The sequence below is a fragment of the Pipistrellus hanaki genome, assembly GCF_964339955.1.
Source record: "Pipistrellus hanaki genome assembly, chromosome: 16".
Taxonomy (NCBI): Eukaryota; Metazoa; Chordata; class Mammalia; order Chiroptera; family Vespertilionidae; genus Pipistrellus; species Pipistrellus hanaki.
The window spans coordinates 7,451,474-7,475,987 of record NC_140518.1 but is presented as its reverse complement, the minus strand read 5'-3'; the positions used below and the strand labels follow the sequence as shown (position 1 = coordinate 7,475,987).

At 63.2% G+C, this 24,514-nt stretch overlaps 1 protein-coding gene across 1 annotated transcript; it reads left to right on the top strand.

Moving 5' to 3' along the window:
- The first annotated feature begins 408 nt into the window (after positions 1-408).
- Positions 409-24,361, top strand: THRA (thyroid hormone receptor alpha). The gene is made up of 9 exons (XM_084863727.1): positions 409-603; positions 10,795-11,142; positions 13,652-13,719; positions 14,292-14,392; positions 16,407-16,554; positions 17,092-17,297; positions 18,438-18,584; positions 19,793-20,051; positions 20,843-24,361. Exons 2-9 carry the CDS (start codon positions 11,090-11,092, stop codon positions 21,091-21,093), a joined length of 1,233 nt encoding a protein of 410 aa, XP_084719853.1. The 5' UTR covers positions 409-603; positions 10,795-11,089; the 3' UTR covers positions 21,094-24,361.
- The last annotated feature ends 153 nt before the right edge of the window (positions 24,362-24,514 follow it).

The following is a 24,514-nucleotide window of genomic DNA, read 5'->3' as shown; positions in this document are numbered from 1 at the left end:
AAGGTCACACCGAGTTCCCGGCCGGGGACCCGGACTCAGCAGCAAACCCTAACGGCCCAGGGGTTGGCATCTCATCGCTCTCCCTTCCTGGAAGGGGCAGGCAGGCTCGTCCATACTGCTTTCCCCGTCCGCACCATGCACCCCCCGGACCTCCCCTTCTTCCCGCGGGCACAGGCTGGTCTTTGAAAGGACATCTCCCCGGGACTGTGTCCCCTCGCACCCCTCGCGCGGCGGCGTGGGGCCGGGAGGCCCGCGGGGCGGGGGCGGGGGCGGCGGGCCGGGCCGGGCGCGGCGGGCGGGCGGCGCGGGGGGCGCGGGCGGCGGCGGCGGGCGGCCTGCAGGGAGCAGCCGCGAGCCGGGCCCGGAGCAGCGGAGCCCCAGCCGGCGCGGGGCGGGGCGGGGCGGGGAGGAGCCAGCGCGGCCGCCGCCTCTGCCGGAGGAGCCGGGGCCGCCACTCTCGCCCCCCGCCCCCCCGCGCTCACTCGCTCACACCCGGGCGCAGAGGCGGGCGGCCCGGGCCCCACCGGCCCCCGATGGACGCCCCCCGCACGGGGCGCTGAGACCCCGCGCCGCTGCCCAGCCCGGCCCGCGCGCCACGCCGAGGTAAGGGGGAGGGAGGGAGGGAGCGAGGGGGCATTAATATGCAAATCCCTCGCGATTGATTATGCAAAGCCGCGGGGCTCGGTGGCCAGCTCCCCGGCGATCTGGGGGGGCGCCCGGGGAGGGGCCCCGCCGCCGGCCTCAGCCTGCCCCCGGCGCCCCGGGGACCCTGTCACAGCCCCGGGAGCTTGCAACGGACGCCCTTGGGGAGGGAGGTGCTGCGGGGAGGTCGGTGGGCCCCGGGGTTTGCCAGCGGAGATGGCGTCCGGGCCTCCCCCTCGAGGGCCCGCCTGGCCTCGGTCCGGCCCCGTCTGCTGCGCATTCCCGGGCCCGGCCCCGCCGCCGGCCGCCCGCCCAGCGCCCCCGCCCGCCCGCCGCCCGCCGCCCGCCGCCCGCGGTTTGTTTACGGTGCGCCCGCCGGAGCCTGCCCCCCCGCGGCCCCCACCCCGGCCTCCGAGGCCGAGTGGCCTTTGCAAAGCTGCCTCCGGTCGCGGAGGCCAGTCGTCGTGGGGTGGGCTGGGGAGCTTGCAGGGCCCCCGGGAGAGGGAAGTCGTCCTCCTGCCCCCACCCCAACTTCACCCGCCTCCCCAGTGGAGCACGGCTCTCTCCGGTGCAACAGTCCTGACTGCAAAAAACAAAAAAACAAAAAAACAAACGTGGCTGGGGGTGGGGGAGTGTGTATTGGAGGGTCCTGAGATGATCAGGGCAATTGCAAGCCCGCGTTGTTGGAGAAAAGAGGGAGGAACGGACCTGTGTTGTGCGTGCCCCCCCCCCTTTTTTTTTATCCCCTCCCCTTGCAACGTGTCTCCTCTGGTGCCCCTTCTCTGCCTGGGGCCCTCCCTTGTCCGGCGGGAGAGAAAGGCCTGGGGCTGGCGGGCAGCGGAGGGAGCCACCATTTCCCGGGCGGAGGTCCCTGCAGGGACAGCCGGGGGGTGGGAACCCACCTCGCCATGATGGCTCTGGCCCTGCGTGGGGGGGAAGGAATGAACAGGGCTGCTGTCCAAGACGAGGGGGGAGCACATGTGACATGCAGACGCTGAGATATGCCCGCACAGACAGCCACATGCACGCCCAGGGACACCCAGGCAGACTCAAGGACAGGAGCCGCTGGACACACCCACTGGGGACAAGGGGAAAGGCAGGCTGCGCCGCCCCGGGAGCTCCGAGGGTGGGACACACCCACGGGAGACCACGCACAGGGTCACCCGGAGAGGCTGTCACCCACAGGGGCAAGGAGGCGTCTCCGTCACCACATAAAAAAAAAAAAGTCTCAGTGGCACGCATGCAGGAACACGGGGCCATTGCACGCAGCCACACGTTACAAAAGACCCTGTCACTCACGGGCACACACGTGCTCGCGTGAGCCCAGTCACACAGGCGTTATCGCCTGCCGTGGCAGCCGCTGTCACTCAGTCAAAGCAAACGTGGTTACACATCAACACATGTATACACAGTGTAGCAACAAGTATTTTCTTGGACTCCTGCTGTGGCTCTCTGAGGTTCTGTCTGCGACAAAGCCCCTGCTCCCGAGAAAAGGAAACGTGTATTTGCGGGAAAGGGTTTCTCTGCAGAATGGTGCGAGGCATGCACCGGTGATAGTGTTCTAGGTCCCTGCCGCCCGCCATCCCACGGCAGGCGCTACATAATGAGCGTGAGACCTGGCAGAACGGCACCGGGGGCTGGGGATCCTTCCCAGCCTACCGCAGGAAGTGCTCTGTAAATACTCGTTAATTGATTGACTGTGGGAACTCCAGTCACAGGTGCACTCCTGTGCGCACAAGTCCCGGGGACTCGGGTGCAGAAGGCATTCCCCGAGGCCCAGGTCCACACCAATGGTCGTGCCTGCACAAACCCAGCAGCAAAGACACTGGGACTGTGCAGGCAGGCCGTCCCCGGATGCACACATAGTCATGGACTCTTTCCCTTAAGCTTCCTCCCCTTTTTTTCCTCAAGGTTTAGCTTTTTTTAAAAATATATATATTTTTTTATTTATTATTTTATTTTATTTTTTATCTTATATTTTATTTTATATTTTATTTTATTTTATTTTATTTTTCTGAGGGGCAGAGAAACTAGAGCAAAGAGGGTAGGGACAGGGGGGCTCCAGAGAGCAGAGTCATGGGCCTGGAGCAGTGTCCAGGGACTTCCAGCAGCGGGGGTTGTCCTGGCTGCTGGGGGAAGGAGCTTCTAGAACCTCCTCCCCACCCCAAAAGCAAATGGTGGGGGGATCCAGCTGCCCCCGCCGGGATCTTTTGTCCGCGCCTTTCCCGGGGCAGCTCGCTCTCCCCCAGCCGCGTTCCTGCCTCTCGGCCGGGTCTGGCCCCCTTTTCCACCTCTGCCCTCCTGTCTAAACTTGGAAGCCTTCCTCGGGCTGGATGCTGGTGAGTGTCTGGGTGAGTGATGTGTATTTTTGACTTGGAATTTCTCTCCAACGCCATCTCTCCGTGGCTCTGTCTCGCTGTGTCTGATTCCCTCTGCCTGCATGTCTGCCAGACTGTAACTCTCACCCTGTCACTACTCCCGTCTACCCCTGCTCTTGTCTGTTTTTTTTGCCACAACCTCCTTTCTCAGAGCTGGGAACTGGCATGGATGGTCTTCATAGTTTTCCGGTTGTTAATACTCAAACCCCGCCCCTCAGTCCCTGCCTGCCCTGCCTCTGGGGTCATGGAGAGGTTGGGGGGTGGGGGGTGTTCATGGGGCTCCGCGGCTGCTCAGGACATCCTGCACTTCCTCAATGCTGCAGCTGCAGGCCAGCAAGCTTTGGAGGCGGGAACAGGGAATATGCCCACACAGACAGAACAGGGGGTAGGAAAGGCGGTTACCTACTGCCCGTGCTGACCTCTCGGGCTGCCAGGCTCAGCCAGGGCACACCAGATCGGTGGGCGCCCCGGGTATGCATGCCAAGCAGGCTGGCTCCAACCAGGCCAGTGAGGAGCCCCTCACCTCACTCACCCGCTGGAAGAGACTCGCCCCCATGGGCAGTGGCAAGAGTTGGCAGGACCTCCAGTGGCCTTTCTCCACACCCCTGGCAGCTGAGGCCCACCTCAGAGATGCCCAACAGCTGTGCCCCCGTTGCCCAGCCTCAGAGTGTGTTTCTGAGGGCACAGCTGCCCAGGCTAATGCAGGGCTGAGGGAGGCGCAGGCTCCAGCCCAGGGCAGCAGAATGGGCAACTTTTCCAGAGAGTGCATCTGAACGGGGGCACACCAGGCATGTCTGCTCCGCTCCCCTCTAGCTGTGGCCTGTTTGGGTGAGGCAGCACTGGTAGTGATTCCACCGTAGAGAAGCCATGGGTTGCCACAGAAGGGACAACGGAGGCTGGGTCACAGGGACCAAGGTAGTATTCCTCCGGCAGCTGATACATATGCTAGAATGGTTAAGAGCACGGACTTGTTGGGAGCTGGGTGGCCTGGGTTCGAATCCCAGCTATGCCACTTGCTGGTTGTATAACCTTGGGCAAGTGATTCAACCCACCCCTGGCATGAGCTGTAACTGGGAGATGATGATTCCTGCTTCACTCAGCTTTTTGAGGAGCAGAGGGCTTAGAATATAGGAAAATGCTCTGCCAAGTGCCTGGTGCACCTCAAGCACTGTGTGTGTTCGCTGTTACAGTGGGGCGGCCCGGGGGCCGGGGGTCCCCTGGATTTCTTGGAGAAGTTCCCAGACATCACAGGAGCGGGAATGAGAGAGGGTGGGGTCCAGGGGCATCGTGGGTCCCTCATCTCCAGACCCCTCAGCCTTTGTGTCACCATTCTCTCCTCTGCAAGCTCCTGCAGCCTCGAGCTTCTCTGAACCTCGCCTTACAGCTGTGGGCCCCGGACTGGAGTTCTTATAGCTGCTGCTTAAAAGGAGCCCTGGGCATCTCAGCCTGGGCCACACCTCCCCAGTCAGGGCCACATGCATGAATGTTTGGGCATCACTGCATCTCTGTTGGGGCAAGTCTGAGCCCTGGGAATGGGGGGGGGGGGGGGGACCAGGAGGGAGAATAACCAGGAGAGCAGGCTCCTCGTCCTCAGTAACCCTCCTTCCTTATAGAGTATAGCCCCCTTCTCTCTCCTGGGGACCCAGCGACCCAGCTACCTACCATTGGCTGAGCAACCAGGACCCAGCCTGGCTGACAGACCCCAGGTCCCCACCCCTGCATGGAGGGGGCATTTGTGTGGATGGCAGCGGCGCTGAGAAGGATCAGCGCGGTAGGCACGGTGCCTTGAGGCCCAGGGCCTGTCCTGGGTTGCCTTTTCCCTCTGTGAAGCTGGCGATAAGACTCTTCTCTCCTCCAAATTCCTTTTATTCAGCTCTTCCCTTCCAAGGTGCAGTAAGACTGTGGGGGAGGGGGTGCCCCATGGTGGGCCACGGGGGGGGGGGGGGCGGGCATCTCAACTCTAGCTCTCCTGGCTGCAGAGGTGCTTGGGGGGCTGTTTGGATGTGGGTGGGGGAGGCGAGCGGGACCACAGCAGAGAGAGAACTGGCTGGGACTTGGCAGCTGGGCGTCTGCCATCCACCAGTCGCCGAATTGGGGCTGGGTTTTCGTCACCTGGAGACCAGGATGCCTCCCGCACGCGGAGGGAGGGTGACAGTGCACCATGGGTGACACCTGCGCGCCCTGCCCGGCGCCTCCCGGCCTGTGAGTGACACCTGTGGACGCCCCTGCCCGCCCAGGGCCTGGCCCGCTCCGGGGTGGGGATGTCCAGGCCGCTGGAACCCCAGACAGTTCTCGGCGGCTCACGGAGGCCTCTGGGGCGGTGTGTGGCGGAGGGCTTACGGTTGGGCCTACGGCACAGCCCTCCTCCTTGGCAGGCCCAGGCAGGGCTGCCAAAGAGGAACTGACTTTTGTTTACCGAGTGCGAGGTGGTCCGGAGGGAGGGGTCGGACGGTGTCTGGGCAGACCAGGGTAGCAAAATGGAGCTCCCTGGTGCCCAGAAAATGCTGCCATTGCTCCCTCGCCTTGGGGTGGGGTGGGGGGTAGCATTCGATCTGTGGACCCCGGACTGGAGTTCAGGATGAGGGGGGAGGGCACAGCCACACCCTCCAGCAGCGGCCAACTGCAGCATGGTCGGCCGAGCTCCCCCCACACCCTTCTTCCTCCTCCTCTTCCTCCTGCGAGGAAGAGAGGAGCTGGGCACGGGAGCCTCAGCTGCCTGTTTCATTTTCTCTTTTCCCCCGGCGTGGGCGGGGAAAGGGAAACGGGCCGAGATTTCGGTGGCTGGTGGCGTTTCTGTGCACATCCGTGAGTGGGTGTGTTGTGCGCGCGCCCATGTGTGCGTGTTTTGTGCATGTGTGGGGCGGGGAGGGCTCCGAATAGCTGGGAACGCTCTGCGCATGCGGGGCGAGTGTGTGTCTGCACGTGTCCGTGTGTGTGCCTGAGCCCCAACTGCATGCACAGCCTGCGTGCCGGGCGGGAGACACACACACACACACACACACACACACACACGCACACGCACACACTTTTTAATCTCTCTCCCCATTTCTTCCCTCCCTCTCCCTCTCCCCCTCCCCCCTCCTCTGTCCCCTCTCCCTCTCCCTCTCCCTCTCCCCCCCTCCTCTGTCCCCTCTCTCCCTCCCTCCCTCCCTCTTCCTCTCTCTCCCTCCCTTTCCCTTCCTCCCTCTTTCCCCTCCCTCGGTCTCTCCCTCCCGCCCGCCCTCGGAGGGGCCAGCTTCCACCTCCCTGGGGGGCCTGGGAGAAGAACATCCCTGCCTTTCCCTTCCACCATTTCCTTCCCTCCCGGAAGAGGGGAGCGGGGAGGGGAGGACCCCGAGCCTGTGCCCGCGGTGCCAGGGAGCGCCTTGGCCCCGTGACACTCATGCCTCCAGCCTTCAGCTGCCCCAGCGCCCAGCTCCAATTACCCCTGGCCTGGCCGCGGGGGGGAGGGCGGGGAGAGGGGCCCTGCCCAGCTGGGGGTGCTCCTCGCTCTGCTTTCTGGGTGACTTGCATTTCCCACATCCGTTCCCAAGGGGAACTGGGTCAGGAACACAAAGTTCCAGGGATCGGCAGGCCAGGGCTGGGCCTGGGGGTGGGGCTGACCTCTAGACCTGGGCACCCACCTTGCTGCCTGGCTGGAGCCGGCGGGGAGGGGAGGAGGGCGGAGCGGCAGGTGGGTGAGGCCGTGCTGGGGGGAGCGGTCTTTGATGTGAATACTGGGCATCTGGCCCAAGCCCGGGCTGCTGTTTATGTCCTTCTGTCTCTGACCCGCCGGGGGAGTTTCCTGTCCCATTCTTCGGGGGGACAGATCCTTTGTTGGTCCGGTCCCCTCCACCCCCGTTTCCCATTCTCTGGCCTCCAGGGTCCCACAGTGGCTGGGAGATCGGACTTAAGGGCCACTGCCTTTAGGTTCCAGAACCCCATCTCATGGGTGCCCAGAAGGGGCCCCCCTGGCAGTGCTGCCTCCTGGGCTTCCCTCTCTCCTTCTCTCCCTCCCTCCCTCCCTCCCTCCGGCCCTCTCTCCGCTTGCCAAGCCGGTGCCTGTGTCTCTGCACTCCTCTGCCATCTCACACCTGCCAAGCAGTATCTTCCTCCCCACCTTCCCTCCTCTCCTTCCTGGCACGGGGATAGCAGTGCGCTGGGTGGGGCCGTCCTGCTCAGTGCATACCTGAGAGCAGAACAGCGGGACCTGGGGAAGGAAAATGAGGCCCCGCCCCCAGGGGCATCTACCCCTCCGTGGGGGGGGGTTGTGTTGCTGCCGCAGCCTCCCCCTTCACCGGACCCCCCCCCCCCCCGGACTGCAGGTGCCCGTGGCCGCCCACGGAGCCCACGCAGGCAGGGGAGGCGGTGTCTGCACACGGATGCCTGTGTGTGCCTGTGCATGCCTGTGTGTATGTTTGGGTTTGGTAGCCACCTGGGCCCCTAGCATCACCCCGCTTGGCTGCAGTGGGTGCTGTGGGGTCAGCCCATCCACGCCAGATCGTTAGGGGGGGGGAGTGTGTCCCCCACCCTAGCAGCAGGCAGAGGGGAAGGGGAGCGGGAGGTGCGAACCTGCCCACGGCACTATTAATAGCCCACATGCCAGGCCACCGAGAACCAGCTGTCGCCGTGGAAACCATTTCCACTCCCCCTCCCCCAGCCCCGTGGGGAGGGGCTTAGGCAGGGCATGCATCAACGCCCCCCCATCCCTCTTTGTTACCTTTCTTCCTTTGTCTCCCCCTCCACTGTCTCCCCTCCCCCTCTCTGTCCTCCTCTCCACCTCGCCCCTCTCCCCCTCCCTCCCTCCCTCCCATCCCCCACTCCTCTCGCCGCCGCCTTTCTTCCTTCCCCTGCACTTGCTACGGGTCCCCTTCTGCCCTTTGTTCCTGCGTCCCCTCGTCCTGCGCCCCCTCGCCCCCGTCATCGCTGTCCCCCCGTCTTCCTCCTCCTCCTCCCCTCCCCTGGCCCCTCCCTGTGAGGGTGCCTCCCCCTCTGTGGCTGGCAGGGAGGGGGGCTGGGCTTCCTCCAGAGCATTCGGGACAAAGTTTAGGGGCCCCGGCAGGTGGGGGCAGCCCTGTGCACGGAGGCCGCTGGGGGAGGCCTGGGCCGCAGTCTGGGGGCGGGACTGCCCGCACGGAGCCTGGCGTGGCGCCTGCGGACGCCGCCCAGCGCGGGGTCCCCCCGTGGCAGAGGCACTCAGCCTTAATGAAACGCTTCCCCTCCGCGGGCACCGCGCCCACGCGCCACCGGCAGGCAGTGCTTATCTGACAGCGGGAGGGGTGGCCAGGCCGGCCGGCAGGTGGGACTCAGACCCCCACCCCTCCACCCCCTCCGCCTCCTGGGACCCAGCCTGGGTGCCAGGGAGGAGCTGGGGGGTGAGGCAGGACTCCAGGTCAGAAAAAGAAAAAGGGAAAAAGAAACAAGGACTCCAGGAGGAAGGGAGAGGCCTCCCTCCAGGGTGGGTACCCCTGCCCCACCCCCGTCCCCCCTGACCCCTCTCTGCCCACAGCTAGCTCAGGCTCCCGTGCATGGACCCTGGCGTGTGCCTCCTGAATGCTGGGCCCTTGACTCGCTGTGTCACCTCAGAGACCCAGGAGTGTCCCTGGAGACATGACCAGGAACCCCCGGCTTCTCGCTGGAGGCCAAGGTGCCTGCGGCCGTGCGGACAGTCTTTCCCCTCTGCCCGCTGCCAGGGGTGCAGTGCGGCCTGGGCGCTGACGGGCACCGGGCCCCGGGCACCCTTCGGCAGCATGGAGCCGAGGCCCGGAGGTTCCCCTCCCGCCACGGGCACGTGCGAGCCCTTGGCAGTGCCCAGACACATGTGGAGCGGAGGCTGGGCCGGGGAGGGGGAAGGGAAAACAAACATGGAGGCTTAGGCTGGCACTGCCCCAGGTGTGCCCTGTAGCAGCTGGCAGCAGCAGGGGTGAGGGAGGAGGGGTCCCCCAGAGCCACGGCCCGGGGCAGGCACGGCCCGTGGCATGTGGCTGCCGCCGCGGCCGGTGTTCCCCGCCAGGCCTGGCCCGCGGCTGCGCACACCCACTCGCACACACCCCGGGGCCTGCTCCCCGGGGCTGCCCCCCTCCCGGCATGCCCACTCCTGCGCCCGCCTCCTCCCCTCCCCAGGGGCACGCGGGCCTCCTGCTGGCGAGTGGATTTTTCCAGCCTCTGTAAACAAGTGGTGGCAGCGCGCCAGGTGGGCAGGAGACAGGCGGGGGCAGCACTGCAGCCAGGGTGTGCCAAGCACCGAGGCACAGCCTGGGGGGAGATGGGGAGACACCCGGAGAGAGAGAGAGAGACATTCAGATGCAGACAGACAGTCCCAAGGAAGCCTTGTTGGGCACAGATAGACGTGGAAACGGGCGGCAGAAAATAGCCCCCTATTGTCCAGCCCCGCCCCACCCCTGCCCCGGCCCCTTACCCTCCCTGCCCAGGCCCAGAGCAGCGGGCCCCAGCGCCCAGGCCCTGGGCATCCCCACCCACTCCTGCCGCTCCCCCCACCTCCACCCCTCAGGGCTGGCTACGCCATTATAAATTTATAACAGGAATTTCTCCACAAGCCAAGAAAAACTTGACCTACTTTCTTGACGGCTCTCCGGGCTCAGGCTCCCCGCTCACAACCCCCCCGTCCCCCATCCCCCGTCTCCTGTCCAGCCCCCAGTGCCCAGTCCCGGTCGGGGGGGGGGGCGGGATCCGAGGCAGAGGGGCCACCGTTCCGTCCTCCTGCCACGCTCCCCACACCGAGGGAGGGCTCACCTGGGGCAGGGCCCCTGCCCAGTGGGCTGACTTATCTCCCCTCCCCTCCTCCTCTGGCTCCTTATCAGCCCCGGGGGTGGGGCGGAGGGCCCCGGGCGAGGTCTCTGCCGAGAGAGGTTGGTTGTGTGCTGGGAGCTGCACCCTTTGTCCCCCTCGAGCATGCCCACGCCTGCCCGTGTGCGCAGACAGGGGCCTCGGGTCGAGAGCCTGCGGTCAGAGGCACCCTTGGAGGGAACAGTGGGCCCGGACTGGCACGGCCCCGGCCCCCGGGGACGGGGACAAGACGGGCATTGAAGCCAGGCATCGAGGTGTTAACCCCGGAGCCACCTGCTCACCAGCTCGGTGACTTCTGAGACTCAGTTTCCTCGTCTGTGACGTTGACACGTGTCCGTTTCCTGTCCTTTCCCCCTTGCCGTCCCTGGGGGGGGGCGGCTCAGCTACGGGGGTGTCTGGGCCTCAGCCTGGGCAGTGTGATTTGGCAGCTCCTCTGGGCAGCTCTGGGGGGGGGCCCGGTTGGGAGTCACGAGCTGGCCAGCAGCAGGGGAGGTCAGCGCCCCCCACCACGGTCTTCAGTGTCTCTCTCCATCCCGCCCCCCTTCCCACTCCCCATCCTTCCTTCCCTGGTCCCCCCCGCGCCCCGGCTGAACACCGCTCATCTCTGGCCCCCTCGCGCCCTGTAGTATGGTGAGTTCTATGAAAACTTGGCTGGATGCGTGGTAACAAGAGCATTTACTAGACATTGTTAGGGGCCAGATACTTGATTGAATGCGAGGACTGAGACATGGTACATGGATGATCTCATTCTTTCCCTCCACCCCTTTCCGTGTCTGGGGCTTAGGACATGGATCTCCAGTTTTGCCGGCTAAAACTGGTCTGTCGGAGGGGTTCTCCTGCTTCTGTCTCCCCCCTCCCCACCCGCGTGCCTGCCCTCCATGCCCACCGCCATCTTGTTGTGAGCTCAAAGAGCCCCAACATGATGCCACCAAAGGCCTGCTTTCCACCGCGGTGCCACCTCATCCCTGCCTCTCTCCTCTCTCTGCAGGGACCTCGCCAGGACAGGACTCTGAAGCTATTCCCCCAGCCCAGGACTCCCCGACGGACCCAGCTCCCCCCGCCCCCAACACTACCACCTGCCAGTCCCTGGCCTGTCTCACCGCCCACCCCCCTGGGGCGCAGGGCATGGTGTGAGAGGCCACGTGCTGAGGCGGGCACCATGGGTGCTGTGCCCTAGGCCTGGGTGGCAGGGGGTGGGCAGTCTGTGGGTGTGCCGGGGGGGGCCGTTGTGCCCACCCAGTCTCTTGGCGTGCTGGAGGGCATCCTGGATGGAATTAAAGTGAATGGAACAGAAGCCAAGCAAGGTGGAGTGTGGGTCCGACCCAGAGGAGAACAGGTAATGGGGCCGGCAGCTAGGTCTCGCCGACGCTAAGCCGGCAGGCACGGTCACCTGGTTGGGCAAAAGCGAGCTGGGCTTGGGCCTTGGGGGGATGGACGCGAGGCCAGCAAGCCTGCCGCTGCCTACCTTTGCCCAGGAGGTGAGGTCATGTCCACGTGTGACGGGAACTGGGCACCTGGAGGAGAGATGCCCGTTTGGCGTGGGGAAGTGACGAGGAGCAGGCACATGGCCCCTCCCGGGGCAGGACTGGGCAGGCTCCCACGCTCACCCACCCCCCGCCCCCCGTGCCCCCTCCGCCGCCCTCCCCTGAGCGTGTGGAATGCAAACAGTCTCGCCATTTGCCTCCTCTCCCTGCCAGCCTGTCCGCATCGCCCCCCGCGTGCAGCCCACAAGCCGTGGTGCACGTGATGTGACAGGCCGACCAGGGCGCACGCACCAGGCGCCCTCGTCAGCCCGTGCTTATATTTGGAACCTTTTGGGAGCCCCACAAGCTCTTCCTTGTTCACGGGCAAGGGCGGGCGCAGGCTGCCGTGGGGCTCCTCCCAGGAAGTGGAAGTGGATGCCAACGGTGAGGGCTTTGCTTACCGGTGGAGGAGGCATGAGCCCTGCTGGGAATGGCTCCCCGTGATCCGCCGTACCCTTGAGGGAGCCCAGAGGGTCTCTGCCTCTCCCATCAACTCCGAGTGGCACAGAACTTTGTGCCAGTTGGCGTGGTGCCCCTGGAGCTGGGTACAGCCTGTGTCGATGGCCAGGGAGCGGGTGGGGGATGGGTTGTTCTGGGGAGCAGAGTGGCCGTTGCCTAGGAGACCAGATTCTGAGCCAGGAGGCCAGAAGCCTGGCCAGGCAAAGCCCTGGGGCCCAAGACTGGGTCTCTGGAGGGGTTGGGGGGGGTGGATGGGGCTGTCCGTTGGGTAGGGCACCTAGAGTTTCCCCTCCCGAAAGACTCACCCCAGGGCGGGAGAGTGGGGTGTGGGGGAGAGGGAAGACTCTGAAAAAGATCGGGCGTGTCTGTGTCATTGCGTAGCTCTCACTGGCAGCCTCTGTACTTCCCGGCCCAGACCTCGTGAATCTGGAAGAGTCTGCCTCTGAGCAGGGAAAGGCTGGAATCCCGGTTCCCGGTCCCCCAGAGCTGCACCCCTACCCGTTATCCTCCCCTCCCCCATGTCCCTGCGCCACCTGGTGGCTGTCCCTGGGACTGCACCCAGAGGCTCTAAATCTAATAATTGCTGAAAATCCGGGCGCTCAACTGGACCCTAGGTGGCCAGAGTTCCCCCACACCCTCCCCTCCTGGGGCCTGGAGGGGGGAGAGAGGGAGATCTGACCTTCCAAACACTGTAGTAATCAGACAGGGGTCGTCTCCAGGGAGCGTGGCGCACAGAGCTGTCTCTGACTATGACCCTGACCAAGGTCACTGTGTCAGTATGTTGGGAGCCGCATCAGGGGAGGGGCCACGCCACATGCCACACGGAGGAGAGCGGGTGTGGGTGTGGGAGGTTATACAATCCGTGCGTGCATGTGCAAGGCTTATGTAACCCGTGTGCGCGGACGTTATGTAACACGTATGTGGAGAGGCTGGGGACGTGTGTGCAGGGGCTGTGGGTTGCTAACACCTTGCATGGCGGGGCTCGGGGTCCTTGTCCCGGCTGATGTCAGTGCTCAGGGTCACCAAGCACCCTCGGGGGCCCTCGTCTGCCGCTCTGTGGAAAGAGCTGAGGGGGCAGGGTGGCTCCGGAAGGCCTTTCGCCTTCTCACGTTCTTGGTTGCGGGTTCCAGGCGCCGGGCACTCTGTGTTCCGTCACTGTGGTTAGGGGGCATGGGTGTGTGTGACCTGGAAATCCAGCGTCATGTTTACTGTTGGGAGGAGGGAGGGGTGTGATTGGGTGTCTGTCCAGAGGGCAGTGTAGCACGTGGGCATACCCGAGAGGTCATGTAACACACTTGAGAACGCCCTGAAAATTGGGTAGTTATGTAGATCCTGGCGCTTGCTTACCATGCTTGGCCTTATCCTGGGGGCTGCATCGTGACTCATAGCTAGTGGTCTTGTGTTGCACAGGGGTGTGTTTGTGTGTGTGTGTGTGTCTCTGTGTCTGTGTGTGTGTGTGTGTGTGTGTGTGTGTGTGTGTGTTCTCAAGGTTATATAACTCTAAGCATGTCCTGGAGATTCTTCCTGCATGTCTCGTGCACTTGAAGGCTTCAATATGTGGGTACTTTAGATTGTGGGTGCTTACGGTTCTATAATGCTGTGTGTGTCTGTGTGTGTGTGTGTGTGTGTGTACGCGCGCACAGAACATATTTGTGCCCCAGCCAAGCCCCTTATCGCTCTCTGAAGCTTCTAGATAGCTGGACCCTTGTCAGCTTTGTCAGCTGACGGAGGGGTGGGAGGTAGGATGAGGACATGAGGGGCAGGGAGGCGGGCCTGGGGGGGGGTATCTGAGCCTGTTGGAGGAGAAGGGGGCTGCCCGCCCACAGGCTGCTCTGTGACTCTGCCCACTTTGCCCCCATCCAGTGCCAGGTCGCCAGATGGAAAGCGAAAAAGAAAGAACGGCCAATGTTCCCTGAAAACCAGCATGTCAGGTGAGCCCGGCTGTGTGCGCCCTCCCTCCCTGCCCCGAACGCCGCCGAGCCAGACCGCAGCTCTTCGGGAGCCTGGCGCGTGCCCGCCGCTGCTGTGGCCCCGGGGAGAGCCCCCTAGAGGGCTTGGGATGGACTTGTCTGCAGGTGAGAAGGGTGGCGTGGGCATGCCCCCGCCTTGAAGATGGACTAGGCCAGAGGGGACCTCTTCCCTTCTCCCATAACCCTCTTGCCTGAGACCCCGCCCCCGCCCCAAAAATCAGAGCCTGAGGGGCTGTATTCCCCCCGAGAGGAGCTGCTGACATTGGCTGCTGCTGCTCCTGCACCCTCTCACCCCTGGGGCGCAGCGAGAGAAAGGCCCTGAGTGGGCAAACAGGAGAACTCCGGATTCTCCATGTTCTCAGGGAAGGGGATGGAGGAGATAACCTCCGATGTGTCTCCAGGATCCCGCCCTCCAGGGAGGCTGGGCTCGGGGACGGGCCAGGGAAGGAAAGCCCGGGGACGCAGAGAGTGTAAGCCTCCCTGCTAGGGGCCCCAGCCATGCCTGCCTGCCTGCCTCCCTTCCTCCCTCCCAGGGTATATCCCTAGTTACCTGGACAAAGACGAGCAGTGTGTCGTGTGTGGGGACAAGGCAACCGGTTATCACTACCGCTGCATCACTTGTGAGGGCTGCAAGGTATGGACCAGCCGGCTCCTGCCCCTCCCCCCACTGCCTGAGCCCCCATCGCACGCTTGTTAAGGCTCTCAGCACCCAGCACAGCTCAGGATGGCTCTGTGAACACGCCACCTCCAGCTCACCTGTGACATCACCACTTCTCTTACCCATCCATCCATCCATGTGTCCATCCATAATCCCTGCCCCACCCCTCATCGGCGAGACGCCTGATCTCTCTGGGCCTCGGTTTCTTCATCTGTGAAGTGGGGACAATGGCGCCACCTGCCTCACAGAGTGACTGGGGGAGGGACATGTGAGCACCCACTCGGGAGTATTTAAAAACGGTAACAGTAGGCGCAAAAGAAGCGCTCAGTCCAGGCCAGCCACCGTCACCGGTTCAGTGCGCCGGGTGTGAGGCGTGTAGTCTAGGCGCCGCCCTCAGGCTGCTCACAGCCGCCCGGAGAGAGACAGACGGGTGGAACCAGCATCAGCGCTTCTCACACTGTGGCTCCTGGGCCACCTGCGGGCCTGGTGACACTCAGATCCCCGGGCCTCCCGCCAGCCTCAGCCGCGCAGAGCCTTCCGTGGTGGAGCCCCGGAATCTGCTTGGAACAAGCTTCCCCAGTTGCTTCTGCACTTGACAGGGCGAGAGCCAGAGCTGGGTGGGAAAGGGTGGGGGCGCCCGGGAGAGAGGAGGATAGCAGGGTCTCCCGGGGCAGAGGGAACCAGTTCACAGACTTGGGGGTCGGGTGGAGGGGCGGGGTAGGTGGTTCATTAGATTTCCATTCGGACATTTCAACCTGCATGGTTTTTTTCTGGGATCGCCACCTCCTGGAAATGTAAACCCTCCAAGAAACAGGAGTGTTTTAAAATATGTGAAGGCTTCAAGTTCCTTTCTTTCTCGGTGTTGACCAAGCCAAGACCTCCAGGATTGCAGTCCCTGGGCCGTACCCCTGCAGGCGGCACACGCAGGGGGACCTAGACCTCCAGGGACTGAGACCCGAGTTCCCGGAGAGCAGCTCAAAGGACAGGGGGCCTGACCCGCCCCTGGAGGGTCTGACGTGGGTCAGAGCGAGGTCCAGGGACCTGGAGCACCCTGGTCGGCAAACTGCGGCTCGTGATCCAGATGCGGCTCTTTGGCCCCTTGAGTGTGGCTCTTCCACAAAATACCAGAAATAGTTTTCGGCTCTCAAAAGAAATTTTAATCGTCGTACTATTGATGTTTGGCTCTGTGGACTCACGAGTTTGCCGACCACTGGCCTAGGGGATGTTAACGCACCCTAGCATCCGGGCGCTCAGACCTTGGCATCCCACGCCTCAGCCCTGGCTCGGACACCCGTTTGGCCATTTGGGCAGTTTAAGCCGGTGGAGGGACTTTGGACACATTGCTAAATCTCTCCGAGCTTCGGTGTTCTGGCCAGCAAAACGGAGACAGGGACAGCCTGCCCCGTGGGACTGGCAGCAGGTTAAAGGTGGCGATGCCCGGCGCAGAGGCGTGGCAGTGCCTGGCACACAGCGGGCGTTGGTCGTGATGCACAGAACCGAAACGTTGTGTGAACACTGCCAGAACTCACACGCAATGCCTTCCCTCGACGTTCTGACCACCCCCTCTCCTTCTCTCGTGACCGCCACCTGCATGGGCACCAGGCAGCATGTATGAGAGTGGGTCTTGGGGTCAGGGCCATTTAGCAAAACGCTGGGCATCGGGTATTGCCTGCACTGCCAATGCTGCTATTACTCCGGCTTCGCGGGACCTCACACCCTCCCAGGCCCAGACCTCCATACTTCAGTCATCATCCCACCTCTGCCATCCCCTCCCCACATCCCCCTCCCCCAGCAGCTGGAGGAGCTGAGGGCGAGCGCTCCTCAGGCCCTCTCCATCCGTCCTCACAGAGCCCGGTGGTCCTGGGCCCGCTGTGCCAGGAGCGTGCCAGGTTCCCGCACTAACCCCGCCCCCCGAGCGCTGCATGGCCCGCCCCGGAAGGGGAGGCCGCGATGACAACACGCCCCGCCTCCCTCCCCCCCCCCCCCACAGGGCTTCTTTCGCCGCACAATCCAGAAGAACCTCCATCCCACCTACTCCTGCAAGTATGACAGCTGCTGTGTCATCGACAAGATCACCCGCAACCAGTGCCAGCTGTGCCGCTTCAAGAAGTGCATCGCCGTGGGCATGGCCATGGACTGTAAGGGGCTGGGGGGGCGGGGGAGGCGGGCCAGGCGGCTGGGGGTGGGGGGGCTGAGGGGGAGTTCAGATAGGCCAGCTCCCTCCCAAGGCACCCTCAGGGCCCACAGGGCCCAGGGGCCATGCAGGCGAGGCCGATGGTGAAACGGATGTTCGGAGTCTTGGCTCCGGGTGCTCACCTGCGTCTCACCGCTCCAGCCTCAGAGGGAGTGGTGGGGTAGAGAGAAGCCCTGAGCACCCCCTCCAGAGCGGGACACCCCACTTCTGGGGGAGAGAGGATGCCTTTCGTGGCCTAGGGTCGGCAGGGTCGGCAGGGTCTGTTGATCACGGCTGTCGCCGTAGCCCTTTGGACCGGAACCTGCTAGGCCTCTGGGTCGGCCCACAGCGGAGCTGCTGTCCCCGTGATCTCCACGCCCCGGGGGTGCCACGCAGCTGCTGGGGGGCTCGGCGGTGGCTCGCGCGACCTCCCTGGCCCTCGGTTTCCCCGCCCCGCGCCCCGGGAAGAGCCGCGCCAAGGGCCGTGTCCTCCCGTTGACAGTGGTCCTAGACGACTCGAAGCGGGTGGCCAAGCGCAAGCTGATCGAGCAGAACCGGGAGCGGCGGCGGAAGGAGGAGATGATCCGGTCCCTGCAGCAGCGGCCGGAGCCCACTCCGGAGGAGTGGGACCTGATCCACGTGGCCACGGAGGCCCACCGCAGCACCAACGCCCAGGGCAGCCACTGGAAGCAGCGGCGGAAATTCCTGGTGAGGAGCGAGGGGGCGAGGGGGCGAGGGGGCGAGGGGCCGGGGAGCGGAGAGCCAGCGCAGAGCCTCGCTGCCTCCTCCAGGAAGCCCTCCCGGTTTGCCCTCGCACAAAGCGGGTGCTCCCCAGGCCCTGGTGGTGTTGGTGTGAACCCCTGTGTGTGTGTGTGACTGCCCTCTGGGTCCTCCCGCCGATTCCACCCGCTTGGGAGCCTCTCCTTCCTCGTCAGATTTCCGGCGGGACTGCAACTGGGAGGAGTGGGGGGCGGGGGGACACAGTCATGGCACAGTATTTGGGGGCACCTGCTGGGGGCTGGGCATGGTGTTAGGCTCTGGCCAAACCGAGTGCCGAGGGGATGGAGGCGGCAGGAAGCTGGCAGTGTGGCTCCGGTAAGGTCTGCCGGTGGGCGGGACAGTGTGCTGTCATGGTCAGGAATCAGACTGCCTGGATCTACAACTTGCTGGTCGTGACCTTGGGCTTACCGGTTAGCTGCCCCGTGCCTCAGTTTCCTCATCTGTGAAATGGAGATAACTATCACACCTTCTTTTAAAATATATATATATATTATTGATTTTTTTTTTTTTTTTTTTTTACAGAGAGGAAGAGAGAGAAATAGAGAGTTAGAAACATCGATGAGAGAGAAACATCCATCAGCTGCCTCCTGCATACTCCCTAATGGGGATGTGCCCGCCACCAAGGCACGTGCCCCTGACGGGAATCGAACCTGGGACCTTTCAGTCCGAGGTCCAATGCTCCATCCACTGAGCCACACCGGTTTCGGCTCTAACACCTTCTTTATAGGGTTTGTGGTGAGGATTAAATGAGATACTATGTGTAAAACCCTTAGCCCGAAGCCTGGCCACATATTCAATCCTCAGTAAATAGAGCTTCTATTCTTATGCCATTGCTTCTGCCGCGGTGATGGTCATTGTTATTATTAGCAGACTGGGAGCTCTGGCTCCGGTCTGTTCTCTGCCCCGAGGTGGAGAAGAAGCCCTGGGCCCGGGCTAGAGCCGTCCCAGGTGCCGGCGGCCCCTCTTCCCCACGCTGCCCTGGAGCTCCCCCTGGTGGGCAGGGAGCCTCGGAGGTTGGAAGGGGTCTGCAGCCCCCCGGCTGACCCCTGCCCGGCTCTCTCCCTCCAGCCTGACGACATTGGCCAGTCGCCCATCGTCTCCATGCCGGACGGGGACAAGGTGGACCTCGAGGCCTTCAGCGAGTTTACCAAGATCATCACCCCGGCCATCACCCGCGTGGTGGACTTTGCCAAAAAACTGCCCATGTTCTCCGAGGTGAGCGGCCGAGGGGCGGGGAGACGTGGTGACAGCCGGGAGGGAGGCCTGGACCCGCTCCCCAGGCCACTCCGTCCCGGCACTGGCTCATCTGGGTTCCTCTGGGCAGGGAACGGTTCCTTTAGATTGAGGTGACCAGATGTCCCGCTTTTGGCAGGACAGTCCTGATTTTTAACAATTTGTCCCGCGTCCCGCGGCGTTTTAAAAAAGTCCCGATTTTTTTAGAACGCCACGGGACGCGGGACAAATTGTTAAAAGTCTGGACATCTGCTCACCTTACTTTATTTTTTTTTATTTTTTATTTTTTTAATATATTTTATTGATATTTTACAGAGAGGAGGAAGGGAGAGAGATAGAGAGCTAGAAACGTTGATGAGAGAGAAACATCGACCAGCTGCCTCTTGCACACTCCCTACCGGGGATGTGCCCACAACCAATGTACATGCCCTTGACCGGAATCGAACCTGGGACCAACGCTCTACCATTGAGCCAAACCGGTCTCGGCTGGTCACCTTACTTTAGATCACATGTGTCAAACACAAGGCCCGCGGGCCAAATCCAGCCCGCCAGGCCTTGCAATGTGGCCTGCACCGCGCTGTCATCACTGCACTCCGCTGTCAGTTTATGACATTGTCAGTTTATGACTGTTCAGTAAACCATTCGGCCCGCGATTTAGGCTGGATTTTAGATTTTGGCCCCTTCTCTGATTGAGTTCGACACCCCTACTTTAGATCAACACACACCCCACACCCTCCACCGTCCCCTTCCCCCCCTACACACACACTCGGGGCTACCTGATCCCTGAGGAACCAGAGGGTTCCCATGGCTCCTCTCAAGCCCTCCCAGCCCCTCTCCCCCATCTCAGTGTGGCCTCCCCAGCTCCAGGCAGCCCGTAAGTTCTCGTCTTAGAGAGCACAGCTGGGGCCCGGCTGCCGGACCAGCTCAGTGACCTGGGCCGTGTCACCTAGCTCCCTCGCCTCTGCCTCCTCACCTGCAGGGGGGGTGGAGATGTATTATAATTGGGTGATTGTGGGGTTTCGTGGAATAGGGCCAGTCTGGGGCCCAGCGCGAGGGGAGCTGTGCTGAGTACAGGTTACTGGTGGAGGCCGGGCGTGGCCTCGCAGCTCCTGGGGCCACCCCCCCACCCCCCCGCCCCGGGGACACGCCTGGGAGGCCCAGCTGAGTCCCCCCGGCCCTGCCACCCACAGCTGCCTTGCGAAGACCAGATCATCCTCCTGAAGGGGTGCTGCATGGAGATCATGTCCCTGCGGGCTGCCGTCCGCTACGACCCCGAGAGCGACACCCTGACGCTGAGCGGGGAGATGGCTGTCAAGCGGGAGCAGCTCAAGAATGGCGGCCTGGGCGTCGTCTCCGACGCCATCTTCGAGTTGGGCAAGTCACTCTCTGCCTTCAACCTGGACGACACGGAGGTGGCTCTGCTGCAGGCCGTGCTGCTAATGTCGACAGGTACCTGCTGGCCGGCTGGGCGGGCTGCTCCCAACGCCCCTGTCACTCCGCTCACCAGCTCCTCCGCCGCCCCCAGCCCACCCCTGGGGCCCACACCTCACCTCTGCCATCCCCATCACCCAGCCCACCCCTGTCCCCTGCGCCCTGCTCTGTCACCCACCCCCTCGGTTCTGTTCCCGGGGCCCAGCTCTTGCCTCCGGATTCCTCTCCTGCTCCTTTCCCATCTCTGCCCCCTCATCTTTTCTGTACCCTTGTCCCACCCACCTCTCTGCCCCCCAGCCCTTCTCTCTGCCCCCTCATCCTTTCTGCACCCTTATCCCACCCACCTCTCTGCCCCCCAGCCCTTCTCTCTGCCCCCTCATCCTTTCTGCACCCTTATCCCACCCACCTCTCTGCCCCCCAGCCCTTCTCTCTGCCCCCAGTCCTGCCCGATTGCTGAGTTTCCTCTCCCCACACCTGTCTGTCCCTCTGTCCTCACCCCTTCCGTCACCCTCCCTCTGCCTCGGAGTTGTTCCTCCTACACTAAGATGGCCAGACGTCCCGCTTTTGGCGGGACAGTCCCATTTTTAACAACTTGTCCCTCCGCATTTTAAAAAAGTCCCAATTTTTGGGAAAGATTTTTGGAAATTGTTAAAAATCGGGCCTTGTCCTGCCAAAAGCGGGACATCTGATCACCTTATCCTACACATGTCTCCCCCCGTGCCCCCCTCCCCCGTATGTTTTCCTCCACTCCCCGCCCCTCCCCTCTGCCTCCCTTCACCCTCCCGCCCTCCTGCCTCTCCTCCCCGCAGACCGCTCGGGCCTGCTGTGCGTGGACAAGATCGAGAAGAGTCAGGAGGCGTACCTGCTGGCGTTCGAGCACTACGTCAACCACCGCAAACACAACATTCCGCACTTCTGGCCCAAGCTGCTGATGAAGGTGACTGACCTCCGCATGATCGGGGCCTGCCACGCCAGCCGCTTCCTCCACATGAAAGTCGAGTGCCCCACCGAACTCTTCCCCCCTCTCTTCCTCGAGGTCTTTGAGGATCAGGAAGTCTAACGCCTCAGGCGGCCAGAGGGTGTGCGGAGCTGGTGGGGAGGAGTCTGGAGAGAAGGGGCAGAGCCGGGGGGGCTGAGGGAGACCCCCCCACACACCCCTCTTCTCTCCTCCCTCTCGTCCTCGGATAGATGCAGCTCCCACACACGCCCGCACCACCCCGCCCCTCCCCAGAGCCTCCAGCCCTGGGGCAGGGCCGCAGACGAACTGGCTATGGAAAGGACAGGGTGGGAGGCTGGCTTGGGGGGACCGTGGGCCCCGTCCTCTGAGAAGGCAGGGGAAGGAAGGGAGAGCCGAGAGGGGACAAGCCATCTTGACTGTAGGGGACAGGAATGTGGAGCCGGAGGGAGAGGCCCTCAGCTCACCCCCGACACACACATGAGAGAGAGAGAGAGAGAGAGAGAGAGGCCCCATCTAGGTCCTTGGCCTAGATTCCCCCTCCAGGCTCAGGGCCTCTCGCTTCCCCAGATGCCTGGGTGCAGAGAAGGGCTGGGCTTGGCTCCTCCCCGGAGGTTAAAAATTATAGTCATTCTAACTGCACTTTGGAAACCAGGCGAGGGGAGAAGGTAAATGAAGAAAAACTAGACAGAGAGAAAAAGAAAAAAGAAAAAAGAAATAAAAAAAAGAGAGAGAGAGAGAGAGAGAGCGCGCGCGCGAACGATTGCTAGAGAGAGAGATAATATTAAGTTATTAACTGAGGCTGGCCAGAGGGGAGGAGCCCCCCTACTACCCCCATGCACTTTGAGAACTACCCCTCCCCCCCTAAATCAGAGAACTGCCCCCACCCCCCACCCACACACAAGGTCCCTAAAGGTAGGGCTGCCGATCAGAGCTGTGAGTTCACACAACAGGGTCCTGGCCACCCGCCCCTTGCCTTGCCCCCACCCTCTGTGCCCCTTTTGGCACCCCCACCCCAGGACTTCCTCTGCTCTCTGCCACTCGTGCCCGCTGAGTTCCATCTACCTCTCACGCTGGATGCCAGCTGGCCCCTCACCAGCCTGCCCGCCCTGCTGCCCGCACAGCTCTCCCCTTTCAAGTGCCCAGCCCCAGGGGCCTCTCCCTGTCCCTCCCCCGTCTCCCCCGCCCTCCACTCCCCCTGCCCCTTGGCACCCACACAGGAAAAACTGTGGCTCAAGCTCCCACCCTCCTCACATCCTGCTGTTCCAGCTCCAGTCCAGATGCTCTGCACCAGGGCGAGGAGGGTGTGCGCGCCCCGGCTTCCCCCGGGCCCCCGCCCCCTCAGGACTCTGTCTCCCACATGTCTTCTGGGCTCTCTCTAACCCCTGCCCTCCCCCGTCCCTACCCCCACGTCCACGCACGAACCCAGACCCCGGGTGGGCAGGCACCTCGAACGGGACGCTTAGATGAATAGCACTTAGCTCGGGCCCTGGGGAGGGGGCGGTTGGTGCTCCTTCTCCCCCCCCCACCGGAAGCTCTTTAGGCCAGCCAGCCCCTCCGCCCCGCCCGGGACCCCTCTCCCCTCTTCTTTTCTCTAATTCAGGGACTTTGGCCTGAGCCACCTCCCACCCTCCGTGGCGAGGAGTGCTCTCTGTTGGTCTGCATTTGGGTCAGTTACCCTCCTCCTCCCCTTGGCTCTCGCCCGCTCTGCAGGGGAGAGGGATGAGGGAGAGGGACGGAGAAGGGGGTAGCTCTCCCGCGGGTGGGGCAGGGGGGAGGGCGGGGAGGGGCGGAGCAGACCAGAGGGCCCAGGGCTCAGGGCTGCATGTCGGCAGGGATGGATGGGTGGACATAGATGCCCCCGGAAGCCATGGGGAAGGGGGGAGGGGGGCGGGGTGCCAGGGCTTCCTGCGCTTTGCACTACTGGGGCAAACATGTCTTAAGCCGTGGGGGACCTGCCACCCCACCCCGACCCTCAGCCTGCCACAGCCCCCCCCCCACACACACACACACCACACACACACACCACACACAGACACACACACACACAGAGGCAATGCTATGCTGCCCACCCTCCCCTGCTGTCAGTGTTGGGTGGAGGGGAGGGCCCAGAGGAGCATCCGCTGTCCCTGTGCTGTCACCTGTGCGAGTGCCTGCCCCGGCCCCTGGGGCACGCGGGCTGCACACGCTGTCTTGTCTCTCCCTCTCTCTCTCCTGGGGCTCCGATTCCTGTATCCCTCCTGCCCTATAGGCAAGCCCTCTCGTACCCCCTTCCCACCCCTAGGGGCCCAGTGGAATTCCTGACCTGTCTGCTGTCTCCCCCGTCCCTCCAGGCCCCCCCCCCCCCATTCCCCATTCTCAGCCATGGACATGGCGGAGAAAGGCCTTGAGGAGGCTTGGCCTCTTACAGGCACTTGGGAATCCCCCTACCCCACCCCGATCATATGAGCTGTGACCCCCCCACTCCTGCCCTGACCCTTCCCCCTCACTCTGTGATGTGGGGCGTACGCGTGCATTTCTCGGTGTGAATGTGTGAGTGCATGTGGTGGGGGAGGAGCTGGGGGGGGGACTCAGGAGTGCCACACACCTGCTCTAGAGAGGCAGCTGTCCCAGTCCCTGCTGTGGAAGCGGGGGACAGGGCCCTCTCCTGGGGGCCATTGGTGCTAATGAGGGGGACGGCCAGACGTGGGTGCTTAGCATGCCTCCCCCAGTATTGGCCCGGGGCACTAGGGCAGGCAGGGTGGGGCAGCAGGTGCAGTATTGGTGGGAGGAGGGGCTGCTGAGACTAGAATGAGGGGTCCAGGCCAGGACAAGGGGGTGCCAGAGCCATGACCACTACCCCACCCCCACCATCGCCTCTCCATCTCAGTATTCCCCGTCCTATCACTCATAACACACATACCTCATCCAGCCTCCTCCCTGCTCAGACGTGGGGAGGGCGGGGGCCGAGGAGCCCCGATGCCTTCTCCCGGCGGCGGGTCTTCAGGGCTGGGAGAGGGCAGGGCGTGTGACGGACACCTTCCGTAGGGACAGTAATTCCTGCCCCGGGACTCCTGGGTGGGGGAGGGGGACACTTCCCTGGAGGCGCTACTGAATGTATGAGAAGCTGGTGCTGGGGTGGGGGGAGGGGGGCTGTGGCCAGAAACAGGGAAGGCGGGAGTTCCCTTCCCCAGGGGCGGGGCCAGTAGGAGTGACTTGGGGGGCTCCTTCTCCTGCCCCACGTTGACAATCAGTATGTCTGTTATGTGCGATTTTTCACCCCGTTGTGTTTTGGGTCAGGATTTTAAAGAAAGATATTTTTATGGTAATTGTTGCTCGTCTATTTTACTATATATTTATGTAATAAATATATGATGAAAATAACCCCCGTGGGCGCCCCCCTTAGACTCGTGTGCTGTTTCCCTGTCCCCTCCCATCTGCTGGCAGAGTGCCCACCCCCCAAACTGACCAGACGGAGAGGGGTGCCCCGGCCTTGGCATTTCTCCCGCCCCACCCTGCCCCCAGCAAGCACACACCACAGGAGCCA

Bases quoted from the DNA above. Each gene is read 5' to 3' on its own strand.
- THRA (XM_084863727.1), top strand. From the start codon at position 11,090: ATGGAACAGAAGCCAAGCAAGGTGGAGTGTGGGTCCGACCCAGAGGAG. The intron at 11,143-13,651 runs GTAATGGGGCCG...GCCCCCATCCAG, and splicing joins TCCGACCCAGAGGAGAACAG to TGCCAGGTCGCCAGATGGAA. The intron at 20,052-20,842 runs GTACCTGCTGGC...TCCTCCCCGCAG, and splicing joins CGTGCTGCTAATGTCGACAG to ACCGCTCGGGCCTGCTGTGC.